The sequence below is a fragment of the Synchiropus splendidus genome, chromosome 2 (genome assembly GCF_027744825.2).
Source record: "Synchiropus splendidus isolate RoL2022-P1 chromosome 2, RoL_Sspl_1.0, whole genome shotgun sequence".
Classification (NCBI taxonomy): Eukaryota; Metazoa; Chordata; class Actinopteri; order Syngnathiformes; family Callionymidae; genus Synchiropus; species Synchiropus splendidus.
In genome coordinates this window covers 28,016,187-28,033,829 of record NC_071335.1, presented here as the reverse complement: position 1 = coordinate 28,033,829, position 17,643 = coordinate 28,016,187, and the positions used below count along the sequence as shown (strand labels likewise).

The 17,643-nt window shown below is 43.0% G+C and overlaps 1 protein-coding gene across 1 annotated transcript; it reads right to left on the bottom strand.

The window, feature by feature from the left end:
- Window positions 1-5,791: 5,791 nt before the first annotated feature.
- LOC128754250 (solute carrier family 2, facilitated glucose transporter member 5-like) lies at window positions 5,792-17,142 on the bottom strand. Its single transcript, XM_053856734.1, has 12 exons — window positions 17,047-17,142; window positions 16,297-16,395; window positions 14,918-15,078; window positions 14,720-14,844; window positions 14,509-14,654; window positions 13,900-14,032; window positions 13,323-13,510; window positions 11,764-11,874; window positions 11,088-11,189; window positions 9,679-9,754; window positions 7,927-8,054; window positions 5,792-6,558 (listed from the first exon to the last, which is right to left on the bottom strand). Exons 1-12 carry the CDS (start codon window positions 17,089-17,091, stop codon window positions 6,325-6,327), a joined length of 1,548 nt encoding a protein of 515 aa, XP_053712709.1. The 5' UTR covers window positions 17,092-17,142; the 3' UTR covers window positions 5,792-6,324.
- Between the last annotated feature and the right edge of the window lie 501 nt (window positions 17,143-17,643).

Below are 17,643 nucleotides of genomic sequence, written 5' to 3'. Positions count from 1 at the left end.
AACCAAACCATGTAAATGTAAATGAGATGTAAATCCACATGCTTGAAAATCAGAAGTGATGGCTTACATTTTCTTTGTTGTACATTTTCCAACTACAGCAACTACAGAAACAAATCACTAGGATGAATATTGCTGAGCTGTCAGAATTTTGGGAATCACCGTTGTCACAAATCACCTCTTGTTTTCCATAGTACTCCACTTCTCTCAACAAGACTAAAATCTTTCACTGGAGACCGTAAAGCAACCTGAAACCTAAAAGGAGGAAATCCAACTGATTTTTTTTAGCACAAATCCAATCAATTTTCTGGTGTAAATACTTGATTATTGTATTTGTTTTGTAGGGCAGTCAGAATTAATGAAAACATGTGCAGGTGCAGATGAATCCCCAGTCGTAATTAATCTGCATTTTAACCTGTAGCACAGAATGACTCGTGGATACATTTTGTTGTACAGAGCCCTCCATAGTGGATGCACACTTTTGCTACTTCAGTTCCATTTACCTTGGAAGTCGGAGGTTGGAGCTAGGAACAGTTCAGCGAACACCAGTTACCAATGTCAGCTCGCTTTTCTTGTCAGTAACTTCCGGATAAGTGCACACTTTTGTGGCAACTAGAAAACCCATCAGATAAAGAGGTAGAATAAAGGAGCTCAATGTATTTGTTAAAGGCCCATTTATGCTCATGTAAGGACCCAGATATGAACAGAGCCTTCTGTCCATGCTCTGCATTCATTTCATCCATATTTGTGCAAGTTTCCACAAAGCTGTTGGTTACGGAGCAAACAGAACAGTACCACCGGAAACCGTGGTGGGCGGTGTTGCTGTTACTATCCGGTACGCGGCTCTAATGAGACATGAAGAAGAGATAATAATTCTCCGTCATCCAATCCCGATATATTTAACAACCACACAACCACCGCCTCCTACAACACTGCCTCCGTTTTTCTCTTTTGTGCTAGAGGTACATAATCTTCCACAGTCACCATGTTTGTTTTGGAGTCATTGTCATAAACTTTGGACTGTGGGCTGCTCCCCCTGGTGGATATATTGGTGAACACCAATGCCAATGTAAATAACACATGGGAGTATGTGATCGGTGAAGGTAATGTTTGGGGAAGCCATCTTGGATTGTCCACTGGGGGTGGTAAAGAGTCGCAGACTTCAAAACTTTCGGCTTGTAACTCGGAGGTTTCCTGTTCAGAGTCCAACTAGTAAGCACCACTAGAGTACGGAGTCACTCGAGGGTTGGGCTGATGGTAGCGTCGGAGAGTGTGCTAACCTTATTTAAATTTTACGAGCTCCCAGTCCCCCTGTCATTGTAATATAATAGAGGGGAAGCAAATTTGCATTGAACATTGAGCAGGTTGAGGTGACTGTTGAGGGAAATCTGGCCGTAGCATTTGCCTTTAATGTGTAGAGAAAGACCTGTGTTCTAGCATGGATGTAAATTATTTCGATAGTGTGACACTTAAAGGTCCTTAGATAGAGTTGTAGACAAAAAGGGAACTCATGAATGAATGACAGTTTTTGCCAGATAATAAGCCCATGTTTGTATCTTCAAGTGCGAGCGTCCTTATGGAGAGCCACAAATCTTCACCCCAGCTTTGCGCTGCCCTATAATACAGGTTAGTATCTGTGGATTTGTTAGCACCTGCAGGCTCCTCGCGAGACTTTGTCGTCGCTCTTTAGACCCTGTTCTTTTTTTTTTCTGTTCCTGTGAGCACCTGCAATATTTCATTGTCATTTCAGCCCTCTCTTCCTCGCCCGCGTGTTATAGCAGGAGATATATGGCCTCAACTCTGCAGCCTCTCTGAGCTTCCACAGCCTTTTCTAAAACATTGTCAGAGTGACAAAACAGCAGCCCATGGGTATTCAGGCACAGATGCCCCCCTCATCCCAGGAGCCATTCCTCAATATCCTCCGCTGATCCTTTTAGCAACAGATAACATCTGGGTCCTTGGACAGGATGAGTGGGAACAGGCATTCTGAGCAGGGCCATAGCTCATCTCTATAGCTCTGTCTGCCTACCAGCCAGTGACAGTCTGTCAGCTCTGTTTTTATAAGAGCTGATTTAAGAAGCGGAATCCTGAAAAGCACAGCAGCATGGAGGGCCACACACACCTGCTGCTGCTGCTGCCGGTGAACACTTGAACCTGCCATGGCAAGAGATGCTTCTACGTTTATGCCACTGCTTTATTACTGTGTGACAGGAACATAATGACGCTGCTACTGGCCACTGAGACACATAACAAGCCTGTTCCTGTGAGACGGCGATGATTAAGGCGGCGGTAAAAGGCGGCGAAAGTTAAAGCTGTTTTACTTGGGTTTATTATATGACATGCTTTACCACAAGTGTTCGTAGTCACTCTTTAGTATTGCTGGTGTTACTGTGGCTGCCACACGGGGGAGTCGGACCAGGTGTCGATGACTGTTGGCATCACAGCTACAACAATATTGTTCCAGATCTAAAAGGATGCCGCAACAAATAGTCTCTTGTCTTGTCAAGTGAATTTATATGGCTTGTTTTAAGAACTTCAAAACGGTTTTCCTCAACAGTGGTGCTAGTTTTGCATTGCAGTTCTGATTGGAAAATTCGGACCAGACTCTGGATCTCAGCTGTCTGCCACGGCTTGTTGTTAGTCTGTCGATCAACTTGATAAATGACGTTTTTGCTGGCCTTGTTTCTGCTCCTTCAGCATGGCTTATTTAAGGATTGACACAATTTCATATGTCCAGGGAATCGCAGTGTTGAAAAGGAAAAAATGGAATTTGTTTTTTATGAGCACGGCCATGTTTGCTGTCTGAGAAAAGTGTGGGAAAAGCCAAAGCAATCTTAGCGGCACACCCAACACATCCGCTGTCTTCACTGCTGTTTCATCTGTAGGCATCCGAACGGATGAAGACACCTGAACATAAACCTCCTTTGGTATATTGTATATAATAATATAAGCTAAATTACCCTGAAAATAGGAACCACAGGCAGCAAGGATAACAAAATCTAAGAGCGGCTCGCAGCTCAACAACCATGTGATTCCTCAACCCACATTTTCCCGAGCACTGTGTGGAACATTATCTCATGTGGTTAGAATTTTCTCATGGTTCTCCAGGTTTAATCTGAGATTGTGCCATATAACAGTTGAGATGGTTTTTGCGTCAACAACAGCCCAAAAAATCCCATGATTTTGTGAACTGTTACGACAGTACCCACTCCTAACCGTCCCATCCCCGCCGTGTCTACAACCTTCTTCCTTTCCTCGTCGTCCCTTCAGCTCTCCTCCATCCAGCAACAGCCTCCTCCTCCAGACGCAGAGTCTCCACCTCCTCTCCCTGCTGCTCCCCCGCCTCCCCCAGCCTTAATTGGGAGTCAGGGAGAGCAGTGGAAATCGCATTAACGCGAGGCCTGTCTGGCTGCGTCATCCATCTTCTTTTTTATTACGCCGCGCCGGGGCTGCCTGGGCGCTGCCGTTCGATTTGTCACCGGCCTCGTTCGCTGATAACAGGCATTTGTCATCGCCTTGCCTCCCTGTTAATGTCATCATCTCCTCCCTGACAGCCGCCCTCCGCCGGGGAGCGCCGGCGACAAAGCACATCCGTCAAGCGAATATTTCCACGGCTAAGGGGACCGCACACTGCAATAAGCCACATTAAAGCACTTATGAAGGGTGTGTGTTGGAGTTCCAAACACTTGTGTGCCGTCTGTCACTGTTCGGCGTGTGTGTGTGTGTGTGAGGTGGGGGTCGACAGGGAGAGGAAGAGGTAATTTGTTGCAATTAATTACGCAGCGAGTGTGGCTTTGTTGTGTGGGGGAGCATTTTATCTGTTGGAATGCTTCCTTCGCCAGACTGTGATGCTATTTGTTTGATTTATAGCTTCTGCCAGCCCGAGGCACATGAGCCTGCACATGTGTGTGTTCATGATGCGGTGGTATTAACAGCACACATGTACAGTAGACTCCTCGGAATCAGAATCGGATTACATATGAACAGGCAGAGACCGTGCTCCTCTCTCAGGACCCGGACTGAATATCCATTTGTCATTCAGCGGCGAATCAACAGCTCCTCAGCTTGACCTTCTCCCCACTACTTCTCCTCCTTTGTAATGCTCACCGCGCCTCCAAACAACTTTGTAACTCAGATCTGATGAAGCACCTTTACTCTGCGTTTGTCCTCTGTGATGGCAGGACAAGCAGAACATGACAACATTTATCCATTTGGCCTCAGTTGGGGGCTCCCGGGTTCCTCTGCAGGCGCTGACAGATGAATCAAACCAGGCCACAGGCAGGGGAAGATAGAGATGGCGGGAAGCTGCCATCTCAAATCCTTCAGAAAAACACCACCAGATATCTCTGAAACATCTTATTTGGAACTCTGGATGCAGATAAGTCAGGAAACTTTTCATGCCCCAAAACTTGGTTCCTCAAATGTATTAATCTCTGGTTAAGAAGTGATTGGAATTCCAGCATGTTACTGTCTGCAAGGAGCAACAAGGAGATATATCTGATGATGTTGATACGTCTAGTGTGTCTTCTGATAGGGCACATCTCAGGGAAGCAAAGGAAGCCTGTGTTTTTAGACAACCTTGATAATTTACTCCAAAAAATACAGTGCTCCCCTGGGATCCAAAATCATCTTGAAAGCCCGTGAGGAACAACAGAGAAATTGATGCTAACAGCACAATAACAGCATTAATGTGTTGAGTCTGACGTAAAATAAAGGCTAGTTTGGTTATTTGCAGAAACAAAATGCATCTGCAAATGTATCTGTTTAAAATGTCTCCAGAAAGGGGTGGGCAATATGGTAAGAAAAATATTATTATTATTTAAAAATAATATCTTTAAATGTTTCAATTTTATCACAATGCCAAGTAGTTTTGAGACTAAATTGCAATTTTATGGTCAGTGTCCTAAAGAAAATATAAAATCTGACAGTTCAGGCCACAGAACTTTATTGTTTGGGTAATTTTTGGACAAGTCTTTAACATTCTTTGCCTTTGCATTCTTCATAACTACAATTATTCTATCTCTCTTCACATTTTGGAGCTAATTTGTTTGGTTCTGCATTTCGTTATGATCCAACTTTTAAACCACAATAGTTTACTAGTGTCAGTAAAGTTTTAAAGTGAGGCGTCGCATTAGCTGTTAGCTCTGTTAGCTCTGCGGTGCAGACAGTCTTTGGTGCCGTGCGACAAGGATCACTCCCTCATTCTGTCATGAAGGTGTGTGGTGAAGTTAGGTCTCATCGCATCAGGTTTAAAAACAATTCATTTACGCATTTGACCAGCTTCTTCACTGTGAGTATGTGGGAACAGGCAGCTCTCAGAATCAACGCATCATATTTCTGTTGTTTATATTGGACACTGACAGTTATGTTGCTCAGTAGTTCGTGAAGGCCGAGGAGTTAATTGTGAAGTCTGTTTCACACAGCCTGTATTTTGTTGGCAATATTTTTTGGTTTCTTATACTATTCGGATATGTACATTTCATTTGAGTTTATTTTATTAGATTATTTTGCATAATGCATAAAAACAGTTTCAGACATGGAAAACGCTTAAAAGTTTATTTATTTTTAAATATTCATTCCACAGAAAGGTAAGGAGCCATTTACGTCGCACACTGTTCATCTTTTGCTCTGGTTGGGATGCCACACAACTTTTGTCCACATGATCAGTGTTTAACTGGTTTCAGCATCAAAGCAAACTTCCTTGTTTATCATACTTCAACGATCTCCCATTCATTCGATAATACATTTCCAAGAACAAAGTTGAGGCAAGCACCACACTTGTGAATAAATATGAGGTAAGTTTTTATTTTGCAGCGTCACTCAGATGTTTTTAACGTCCCTAATGTGAGAGATGATGAGACCGAGTGTGACCTGGCACTAAATCTGAGTCTGGAGTTTGGCCCAAGCTTGAGTGCCGGCTAAAAGACAAATATAGCACCTGACTGAAAAACACACTCTGTGAACGAAGAGTTTATCCACTGAAACAAAATGAAGCCGTTTCCATTCCTGTGCTCCACAAGAGGCGCCGCCTGCTTGTTCTTTTGGTCACTAATAGATATCTGACCAACGATGTGAGGGACTGTCTGGCAAGAACAATGAGTCATGAGAAGAGGTTAGAAATCCGAGACAGATTCACCGAGCTAATTTCCCGTCAAGAGGCTTGAAACGCTTGCAACCTTGTGACTGGCGCGCTGCTGTGGAAAAACAATGGGTTTTGTTGTCTGTTTACATTGCTACAAACCTTACTGTATTTTATTTTGTACGCTATCATGCGCACGGGTGTCACATGACGCAGCCGCATGGTGGTTTTTTGTCTTTGTCTCCCACTCACTTTTCACGTAGAATACCCAGACTCCCGTAGCCGTTCATGTTCATCTGAGACAGTTTAAGATGTCCGTTGGCGTTGACGTCGTCTTCGCTCATCTTGTTCTTGGTAGCAAACATCTGACTGATCTCCATGAAGGTCTTGTTCTTGGTCTCAGGAATGACGAAGATGGTGTAAAGCGCCACAGAGAGGCAGATGCCGCAGAAGATCAGATAACAGTAAGGACCTAAAGAAATCTGAAGGGACAAGAGAATTAAGATGCAAATGAGAGCTATTCAGGAAACAAACCAGTTAACTTCTGGGAGCGTCATCTTAAAATAGGCTTGAGGGGTTCTCTTTCACTTTGAAGGGAAAAATGGATGTCACCAGGTCAAAGAGGAGATTAAGACAGGAGAGGTTATGGTCAGGACATTTGGGTCATTCATTCAGAATAATGGAGAGAAGTCAAATGGGCTGAAGAGGAGAGTGAAGGCAGGGTGGAGACAACTGTATTGTCAGATATCCAGTGAGAGGGTGTAGGACAGGAGTGAGGGCAGAAGACGAAGACACAGATGTGAAACTCTTTCCATACATCATGAACATATCTGACACTGTATCAATCGGTTCAATAGCAGCTGACTCAATGGAGGACCTGCGACCCCACATAGCAAAAGGTTCAAGCAATCGCAGAGGGGTCAAAACAAAAACAGTGTATGTGAATAAAAGGCTTCATGATATGGTGAACAATGGGAAGTATTTGGGGAGTATTTTTGTGTATTTGCATTGGACTTTTTTGCTTCTTGACAGGTGGAATTTAAGATGATTATTTAAGATCATGAGGGTATTTTGGAAATGTTCTTGCAAAAGCACACTGGCTTTGACAACAATGCTCCTCAAAATGATCTGAAAATGGGCACCTCCTGCAACAGTGATACCTGGTGTGTTCCATTTGTGTGTTTTGGTTAGAAAAAAGCGATAACCTTTTTATTTATTCATTTATTTAGCTTCCTTTATCTACTATTTCCCCTTATTTATTTTTTTATATTTTCTTTTACACCATTTCTATTGTCTAAATAAAAACTTGCTGCATTCATGCACATTATTTCCCAACAAATTTGTTAATTCACAAATGTTTTATTATTTTTTAAATATGAAAGGGCCTATAAAATTCTTTATTGTGTAAAGCTGCAGATTAATTTAGCGGTTAAATAACCCCCAACTCTAACGGCAAACTGAATTTAGTCTGTACTTTCTGTCTGAACTCCGCCCAGGACACTGACAGGCGGCAAGGTCGACATTTTAATTGGTAATTTAATTGGCGCTATGGGAGTCGCCTCTTCTCAGACTGGAGCAGGCAGCTCTTATTAAAAGTGACCTGTGTCTGACACTGAGGGGAGCCACCGTAGCTCCTGCGTGTCACATTTAAAATTAAATTCCTCAAAGGCAACTCCAGCTGGCATTAAAGTAAACAAGACTTGTGACTTTCTATACATCTCCTTGACATTTCACTCATATTCAGGCCTTTTATTGATGACAATTTCAAAGCAAATGTCAGCGGTCTCTGAGCTTTCTGTTGAAATGCACAGTGTGTGAGTCCCGGTCGAAAAGTAGAACATGAGTCTGACCTCCAGGAAGGGAAAGACGAAGCCGATGGTGAAGTTGGACAACCAGTTGAGGCAGCCGGCCACGGTGTAGGCTGCCGGCCGGTGAGACTGCTTGAACAGCTCTGCGGTGATCAGGAATGGGACGCCGGCTGAAATAGACATCAAGAGAGATTCAGAGTTATCTGGAGGACAACGTGCCCCACTTTAGTCACCAAAGAGACAAAATGTTCTTCTACCTGACATCGATCATTAGGTTGATATTTTTAAACTGCATTCAATGCATCATTTTGTCTGCATTATAAAAGTTGGTTGTCATGCATGCTCATGCCATTCCTCTGAACACTCAAGTTTCCTCCCACACTCCTATAGACAGAGATAGATAGATAGATAGATAGATAGATAGATAGATAGATAGATTGATAGACAGACAGACAGACAGACAGACAGACAGACAGACGGACAGATAGATAGATAGATAGATAGATAGATAGATAGATAGATAGATAGATAGATAGATAGATAGATAGATAGATAGATAGATGACAGGCAAGAAATGGTCACAGGCTGCAGAAGTTAAACCATTCTGCACCCTAGAATCTGCTGCCTGAGGGGCACTTTTCTGCAGTGTCCCAAGTATTATGATGGAAACTCTATGAGATTTTTGTTATTTTGTGCTGTGTCTTCAATAACAACTGTTGAATGATATGCATGGAGATGTTTCACCAGCCGACCCTGGTGCAGAACTACAATCACATGACCAGGGTCCATTCATTTACTTATGCTTATTAAGATGGTATGCCCGGGTCAAGGGAGTCAAGGAGGTCAAAGGGCGAAAGGGGTGGACTGACAGAGACCCACAGAGAAAATTCGACAAATACGACTCACAACAACAATTCACAATTCTTTATGTTTTTGCTGGGAGAGTCAAAGTTCCATGTGGAGATCTCTAGCTCAAAGCTGCCTCAAGCTAGACACTGGACATTCTTGGTGTTTTTATAGCGTGTGTACATTTTAAAGTTTTGTTTGTTTTATATTACAGATGACAGCTTTATCTTCTGTGCTCAAGATACAGGAGAAATGTTTTAATAATAAATGTAGATTATCGATCAGGTTATTATTCAATTTATGTCACACAGCAGTTGGCTGATTCAATTGCGCTCTCCATAGCCAGTGAACTTTCTTGGGAGGCTTTAGAATGGGAGTCCGGCTGGTCAACAATGGCCTCCGAATATTCTCTCCAAACACATTACTCTTCATTGTCGAAGTGAAGGATGCGAAAGGAAGAGCACCGATAACAACTGTGGCCTCATTATCCCAGCGCCATAATTGCATAAAGGAATGTTTAATATTGTCAAACAGTAACTGGGCCATAATTCGTCAACATCTGTGGCATGGCTGGAGGTGGAGGTGGAGGTGGTGGGGGGTTCCCTCCGAAGGTGTTCATCAGGGCCAGCTGATGAACAATGGCCCGTTAAAGGTCGAATGGCGGCAGCAGCAGAAGTATAGATTCCAGAGCCCGACCATACCGGACTCTCTCCAACAGATCATCCTCGCAGGTCCACTCAGCATGGCCTCCGATGTTGTAAGTGATTGCCTCTTAATTCACCTCAACAAAACCGGGAATAGATGGAGTAGATGTAGTGTGGCACTTATGGTGGGTCCTCATTTACAAGACGGATGGAGCACAGCGGCTGCTGTTGCGCGTGTGTCCAGCAGGGAGCAGTGTTACATCGGACTTGTATGTGTGTGTGTGTGTGCGTGTGGTTCTCTCACCTGGTCCGATGCAGAATCCAGCGATGATCCCGACCACACAGCCCACACTGATGTAGTGCATGAAGGCGACATGAGCCTGGAACGACGAGTCATGTGTGTCATGTCGTGACCAGAACTGACGCACATTTTTCACTGGTCCCAATCGTTTTTTTTTTTTTTTTAAATATATGTCATGAGGTTCATTATATGTGACAGTGTGTGTCAGGAGACGACCGTGACAAGTTCGCACTCCACAAAAATCCACAAAAAAGAGGGGACTATTTCTCATCATGGATTTTTTTGTATCAATATTTTGTCAGTGGATGACAATAGTTACTTATTAAGGCCACGTGTTTACAACAGAAAAAAATGAACGAGAATTCTGACTTCTGACACGATTTGAAAGTTGAATAGTGATTTCCAAAATACAAATTTTTAGTAAGTAAATTATTTAAAAAATATATATTCTATTATTTATCAAAATTATCCAGAGGTTCATTCTCAGTCTTTTCACAGTATTCTACTCTAACATTGATTAATATCAGCTCTCAGCTTCAGCTTGATCATCAATCTTCGAAAATGTTATTTGAATTTGTTATTTAATTTGTTTATTTCTTAAATGTGATAAAATAGGGAAAAGTGTGACAATATAGTGACATTGTTATTATGCATTTTGTTTCAAGATCCTCAAAATAAATCCAAAATATTGGATGATTTTATTCAGGAGAATATCTTGGTGACTCGGTGATACATACACTTAATTACACGTTGTTGTTTTTTTTTTTTTAAGTGCAACAAATAAAGCGTCTAATAATATTCTATTTATTTATTTCTAATTTATTTATTTGGAGGAAGGTGAATTACTGATAAAGCATTACTTATGATAATAATTTGATTTAAAAAGAAACCTTGTTTCGAGGCCACATAAATACAGATAAAGGGCCGCATCTGGTCTCGTGAGTCGCCCTCTGCACTCCTCTGGTTTAGATTGTAACAGAAGCCTAGCAGCTAGAGTGGTAGGGAAGCTCTGTTTTTAGAGCTTTTTAGGTATAAAGACTCACAAAACAACAATAAGTTTGGCGTTACATTGAAGAAGACGAAGGCTTTCATTGGGAGTTTAGACTGTATCAAGCATGAGGGTAACTGTAGACATGAATACATGAAACTATAGCTGTCAATGGTTTGAGCCTTTCAGCATGTCTTCTTTAAAATACTGCAATTCTGCACATAGTCTAGCATGTTTTCAGTGTGTGTTCATGTGTATGTGGTTGACATGCCGCCGCTATAGTTAGCATGCTATAGTTAGTTCAGATGGATGGTTGTCATCACATTTGAAAAATCTAAAACCTTTTGAAAATACATGAAACTGATACTGAACATACTCACATTAGAGCAACACCTGTGATGCGCACAGTCATGGCATCACTCACCTGGAAGAGGACGGAGACCGTGATCCCAGCGCAGCAGATTCCCATGAAGAGGAAGCCTCCAATGAGCAGAGGTCTGCGGCCGACACGATCGATTGTGAAACACTGACGAATGGAAGAAATATAGTTAGTGACTGAGGGCATGAATGAACACCAATATCTTATTTAAGGAAAATACAAATATGTCATCAAACATTTACATGCATGGGACTCCTTTGACTTTGAAAGGGAGCTGCCCTTGAGCTAGAGCTGGAAGCTCATTTGGGTACTGAAGGAGTCGAAGCAGTTTGCATCATGTCTCCAGGCTTTCAGGAATTTTGGGTATTTTTTGGGGGGGTGGTAAAAAAATACATTATCTACACGCGTATTTGTTTAATTTTTGGGTAACAATTTGAAGAGTTTCATTTGTTCCAAGTGTATAAATGACTCAATAAAAACACCTAGTTTGTGGGTCAAAAAGTCAAAGCTCCATAGTTACTGGTGGATCCACACACACTCACTGGCATTAAGTAGTAACGTGAAGCAAATACATGCGGCTGAAACTACTTCTGACCACAGGCCTCTTGGCCCCTCAGCAAAAACACCTCGGAGTTGGCTGTGCAACAATTCTTCTCTCTGTGAAGGCTCCCCACCACTCTGCCATGGTGAATCGATCAACCAATGAAAGAAGAACACCTACACCCAACATCCCTGAGATGACCTCGATGGCTCCGGTTCCCACCGTTGTGTACTGAATTTGAGACTCCTGGATCCCTGCTCCTCTGAATATATCGTTGGTGTAGAACCAGATCTGAAACAAGGCAAGAAAGTCCAGAGTCAAATGGCTGTGCTATAGACAGAAAAACTCTTGCAGGTAAATACAGATACATTTTAACATGAGTTGGCTGAGAACAACAGAATGACGCTGCCATGATCTCCATGTGATCCATCACACCCATCATTACCACCAGACCCTCCATCATTCATGTGATTGAGATGCAGCGATTCCTGGATATGGACCTCTGACAAGTGCTCCCCTTGAAATTAATTTGCCTGTTCTCATTAATCACATTTGCTGATGCAACATCCATCACTGGTGAGATGTACACAAGAGCGTGATGTCTGTGGTTAAAGGCTGTCTTGTTGATTTACTAACTGAATGTTTAGCATTCCATCTCCATTACTACCGGCAAGAATTCAAACTATCCCGGCTTCAGAAGTTCAGAATTTGTGAGAAGAAAGTGACGCGCTTCGTACTGTACCTGCGAATCCAATAGTTCTGGCTGGAAAAATGGAGTGAAGACCATTTGGACTCCGGTGGAGAAGTAAGTGCGCATTTATCCGAGCTAATATTTCTGCTGAAAACATTGTGCTTTATTGATTATTTCTTCATGATAATGACGCTCTTGCGGTCCACTTTCTGCTGGTGGACAATCGACTTGCTTTCATTTCTAATATTGTGGGTGGGAGTATGCAGGTTGCCCCCATTAAATCTTGTTCTTTGAGACACAGTAATTCCATATCTCCTGCATCTGACGCCAAACTCTTTCTTAGGGTGATCAGACTGGCTAATCGGAGCAGTATTTAACAGAGACTACAGCCAGAACATAGAAGGGGGCTGGAGATAGACTTAGAGTTAGAGTCATGCTGGATAAGCAAAGCAGAAGGTTCAGGGCTTCTATGGCCGTCTCTGGTTCCTCTACTTTCGACAATGCCATGGTAGATGATGTTGTCACCAACACGACTGCTTAGCTCTCATATTTTAAAACCATTTGTGAAGTGAGATGAAGCTTCCATTTTGGTTGTGGTTTGCTAACCAGCTAGTAATTTTAATTTCAAGTAGAGGTTCTCATAACACACAGTTTAAGGGTACCTTTTCGAAAAAAACAACAACAAAAAACATACTTTTTGGTCAAATTTTCTATCACACTTTGTCCTCTTAAACACGCCTTCCATGCTCCTTGTCGAGCAGTAGACTGAGCAGATGCACCCCCTGCTGGGACAAGTGAAACATCTACGCCTTGAAGCCCAGCACTTCCATCTACATGTAGCTCCGAGTGCAGTGCTGAGGAGATAGGTGGACCTGAAGATAATGAAGCGTGACCTTGTTGCCCCCTGCTTTGGCGTACGCTGAATGCATTTGGGACGGTGATGAAGTGCAGATGTGAGCGGCGCAGCTGGGCACTTTCATATCATAACTGCACAGTCTTTGCACACCCACCATGACATCACATGAAGAGAGTATCAATAAGTTCTCACCGCATCAATGCCAGACAGCTGCATGCCGACGTTGAGCACTATGATGGTGAGGACCTGCCAGCGGACACAACGGTCTCTCAGGAGACGCCAGACTGAGATGGTCTGGATGGTGCTGAGCGAGCGTTGCTCCTCCTGCATTTCCTCCACCTCGACTTGGAGGTTACTGTTGTTTCGGTACCACTTCAGGGCTGGAGGGAAGAGCATCCACAACACAAGGCATTCGAGAGTTATCCCAAGTTTCGAGTGGCTCAAATTTGCAGATGAGACTCAGTTGTACTCAACAATGCTTATGTCTAGATCGTACTATGCTGCATTCACAATCTCATTGTCCAATCTAAACTGTCCTGTCTGTCTGCCATGAGGTCTCTGGTGGTTTCACATTGACTCCTCAACGAAAGTTGATCTCATTGTGTTGTTTTTGAGCTAATGATAGCACAGTATATAATGTTGGCGACCCGTGCATCTCGTGAATCAGATCCTGCTGTGTGTCGAATTGAAATCCACCTTCAATAACGTCCTCCAGCCTGAGTTATGGCGTCAAACATCTGCACATTGCACTAAAACAGATTTGTCTTACCTTCGATGGTGGCATGAGCATTGCCTTTTTCTATCAACAGGTACCGAGGGCTTTCTGGAAACCATGGCAACAGTAACATCTGGACAATGGCGGGAAACACGACAAGCGAAAGGAGTAAAGGCCAGTGTTCCTCCTGTTTATAAAAAAGAAAAAGAAAACATGTCTTTAAAAATATCTTCAGATTTGATGGTTGAAAACGAACAGAATATGTTAAAATTAAATTATGTCCTTATGAACTATACATTTTTTCTACCGGTGCTGTCAAACTCAGTCACACTTGGGATTTATGATCATGTTCTTTACAAAAATGTACTTGTGTACCATCCCTATGTGGGATAATTCAGGGATCGCCGCTACAATGAGAGCTTGTATATGATGAAATGTTTCTCTTCCAAAGCCATTTTTTACCAAGCTACCCTTGCTGTTTTTGTGAGGAGCCTATGCTTGATAAACAAATATACGGTAGTATCTACAGTGTTACATTCAAAACAATTTGTGGTGCATTAAGTTCTCTTTTGCAAAGTCTCTGAATGGCATCCACCAATAGAGGCCTACATTACTATTGTGACATTGTAACAACTAGCCTCATGGATGAGCTTGGTTTTGTACCTGTCCAAGCAGCTCATGCAGCCCTAAGACCTGAGCAATGAAGACTCCCAGGCAGATGTGGATGCTGGGAATGAGAGACAGGAAGCCACGAAGATTTTTGGGGGCAATTTCACCAAGGAACATGGGCACCACACTGAGACCGATCCCTGTGCGACACAACACAAGTATAAATAAATGATCGGGCAGCGAAACTAAAGATGTGCAGCCTCACCTGAGTGCAGACCGACAATGAAGCGACCGGCGATGACCATCAATGGCATCCTGAACGTCCTGCTGAGTCCCATCATAGCCCCTCCAATAAACACCAGTACTGTGGATTTCACCAGTGTTCCCTTCCTGTTTGTGTTACAATCCATTAAACGTTGAAAACAATATTCAACTAGCAACGGAGGTCATTCTGGTTACTCACCGTCCAAATTTGGTGACCAGCCGGCCCACTAACAGAGCCCCAAACATGCCGCCGATGGCAAAAATGGAGACTGTCAGTGAGTACATGATGGTGATCAGATGCTCGTCCGGGAAGTATTCATACTTTTCCATGAATGTCTCATTGTAAAAGCTCTTGATGTACTGTTGGGCGGACGACAGGGGGGGTTTTAAAGTGACCAGCAGAGAAAAACGCTTTTATACATGACACGTGCCTAAATTTGCTTTGTGAAAATCCTCTTTAAACATTGTGACTAAAACACGAGAGAATTACAGGCCTCACTTCACACTTGAAACTTGGTAAAACGTCACTAAGAACAAACTCTGACCAACAGCTCAGGTGGAGACACCTTAGGGGTGAGAATGTGGTGATAGTACTGTAGATGTTGGAGAGAGTGATACACATTTCAGCCTTGACTCACTGGACCAGATAAGGAAATTGTGACCATATAACTGTTCAGCTGTTACAGAATGGTACCAAGCAAAAAAAACTCGTACAGTGGGCTAGCTAGCACAGTAGTTACCAGTGTTATCTCACAACCAAGTGAGCTACAGAAGCCAAGCTAATACGACAGTGGAGCTACTGTAGGCATCAGACCAAGCTTTTCCACAGCTGCTTTCTATCTATCTACGGTGGTGCAGAGCATCGCAGCCGAGGGCTAGGAAGGGTCCTCCGACAACAGATGAGGCCTCTTTCCCTGTTTCAATGATGACCAGATAAACACAGACTTTTCAGAGAGGCAAATGTAACATAGCAAAATAGCTGTTTTTTTCTGGTGGGAGCATATTTTGTTGATACAATTCAAGGTAAGAAGGACTTGAGATATTGCAAATGGATGGTCGACAGCAGCCTCACGACCTGGCCAAGCCTCACTTTGAGCTCCAGCTAGTGAAACGCCACAACTCAGTTCACCATTTAAACAGCGATGATGAACATCAGAGATGTACTGATTCTTCAGGCCAACATGGTTGCTATCACCCTGGCTTGCAGTCAGCTAGTGTCCCCTATGGGTAGAGATCAGAAAAAAGCTTAACGTCTTAGAATGTGATTTGGCGAGGTGAAAATCAGGTGAACACCAAAGTTTCTTGATCGTTTTGCCCACACAAAGCTTGGAACGTCCTCTCCACACCATCAAATGTTCTCAGGGTGTTTAAGGCGTAAATATTAAGGCCACGGTTCACAGGGTGTAACATTTTTTGAAGCAAGGCAAACACAGTAATGTGACACGCAGTGCTAACGCTTAGCGGCAGGAAGCGGAACGCTGAGGATCTTACACGCCAAACAAAAGGCCATCTCATGACTAGCAATGTGTAAGTTGTGTGGCATTTTTAGCAGTAGCTACATCACTCACTGATACTGACCAATGCCGGAGAATTGACCACAGCCAGATTGAATCCGTAGAGCAGGGAGCTGCCAAACGATGCCAGTAAAGCCGCCGCCAGCAGAGACTTGGTGAGACTCTGAAGGAACAAAAAAAAATTAAAAAAACGATAAATATTTAGAAGCCATGGTCACACATTTGCAGCTCATCTTTGGTGTGTTTTTTCAGTTAGTTTTTTAGTCAGAGGTTGTGGAGGGACCAACAAAACAGGTTTGAAGTAGCACTAGCTGCATATTTTTTTTTTAAAGTTTGTGTCTTTGTCCTAAAGCTAAACTAAGTTAAACTTGTGTCATATGAGCATGAAGAGTCTGACTCTGTGGTTGACTCAGTTGACCTGTTCTGGATGTGCAGAGATGCAGAGCAGAAGTCTTCATGTTCATCAATCTATTAAATACAACTATAATTCACACATCATAAGGTCAGATGGAAATTAAAGATGATGACTTTTGTGTCACAGGACCTCGGTCACAGTTGTTGAGAGTATAGCAGGTCTGCACTCATTAGACAAACAGCCCATAGAAGCTTTATGCAAATTAGACTAGTCATGAAACTGTGGGGCAACAAACCGCCACGTGGAACAGTCTCACTCTCACAGATTCTTTGTTTACAACTTCATTACAGAAAACTTTGATTGCTTTGAGTTAAAAAGTTTGTCGACATAAAACCGGCTTGTAAAAGCACATGGAATGAACTCTGACGCTTGTGTTTGAGAACCAATGAGGAAACTCACCGAGCTGATCTTCGCAGCATTTTCCAGTAAGAGCTCCTCTGCCATCTAAGAGATAGAAAATCCTCCTGATCTTTCAGAGGAGAAGCAGCGTGTGGTTGTCACTCTACAAATGTTCATGAGTGTCTCTGAAAAGGCCATTTGTAGTCAATGTGAGGCAGGAAAAAAGGGGTGTGTCCGTGAAGATGATGCTGCAGATGATCACATGACTCAAATAGTTCTTGTGTTCAGTCCTCACAATAACCCAAGTGAGTTTCCTCAAGCAAATGTTTTTAGATTTGCGTGTTTGATTTCTCTCCACAATCTGAGGATAAATCTGGATGCAATGCAATCTGACGCCAGCCTCACTTTTTTTCCCCCATTTTGTTTAGATGGTGTTGTCCCGGCTTTGGAAGCTGTTTGGAAGTTGAAAGTTCAATCTGATTAGTGACCCACCCGTGGATGAGTTTTAAGACAACCAGAGACATACTGCTACTTAGTGCGACATCATGGGAAGGTCAGCTCGGGATAAATAGGAGGAAGAGGGGACTTTTCTGTGTCATTCCTTCACGACACTTTCCAGATGCTCATAGAGCCATTTGGTGTGTATCGTGTACCTTC

Excerpts from the sequence above, each read along its gene's own strand:
- LOC128754250 (XM_053856734.1), bottom strand. The coding sequence starts at position 17,091 with ATGGCAGAGGAGCTCTTACTGGAAAATGCTGCGAAGATCAGCTCG. Across the intron at positions 13,511-13,899 it reads TGCTCATGCCACCATCGAAG|CCCTGAAGTGGTACCGAAAC; the intron begins GTAAGACAAATC and ends TCTTCCCTCCAG. Across the intron at positions 6,559-7,926 it reads TCGTCTTTCCCTTCCTGGAG|ATTTCTTTAGGTCCTTACTG; the intron begins GTCAGACTCATG and ends TTGTCCCTTCAG.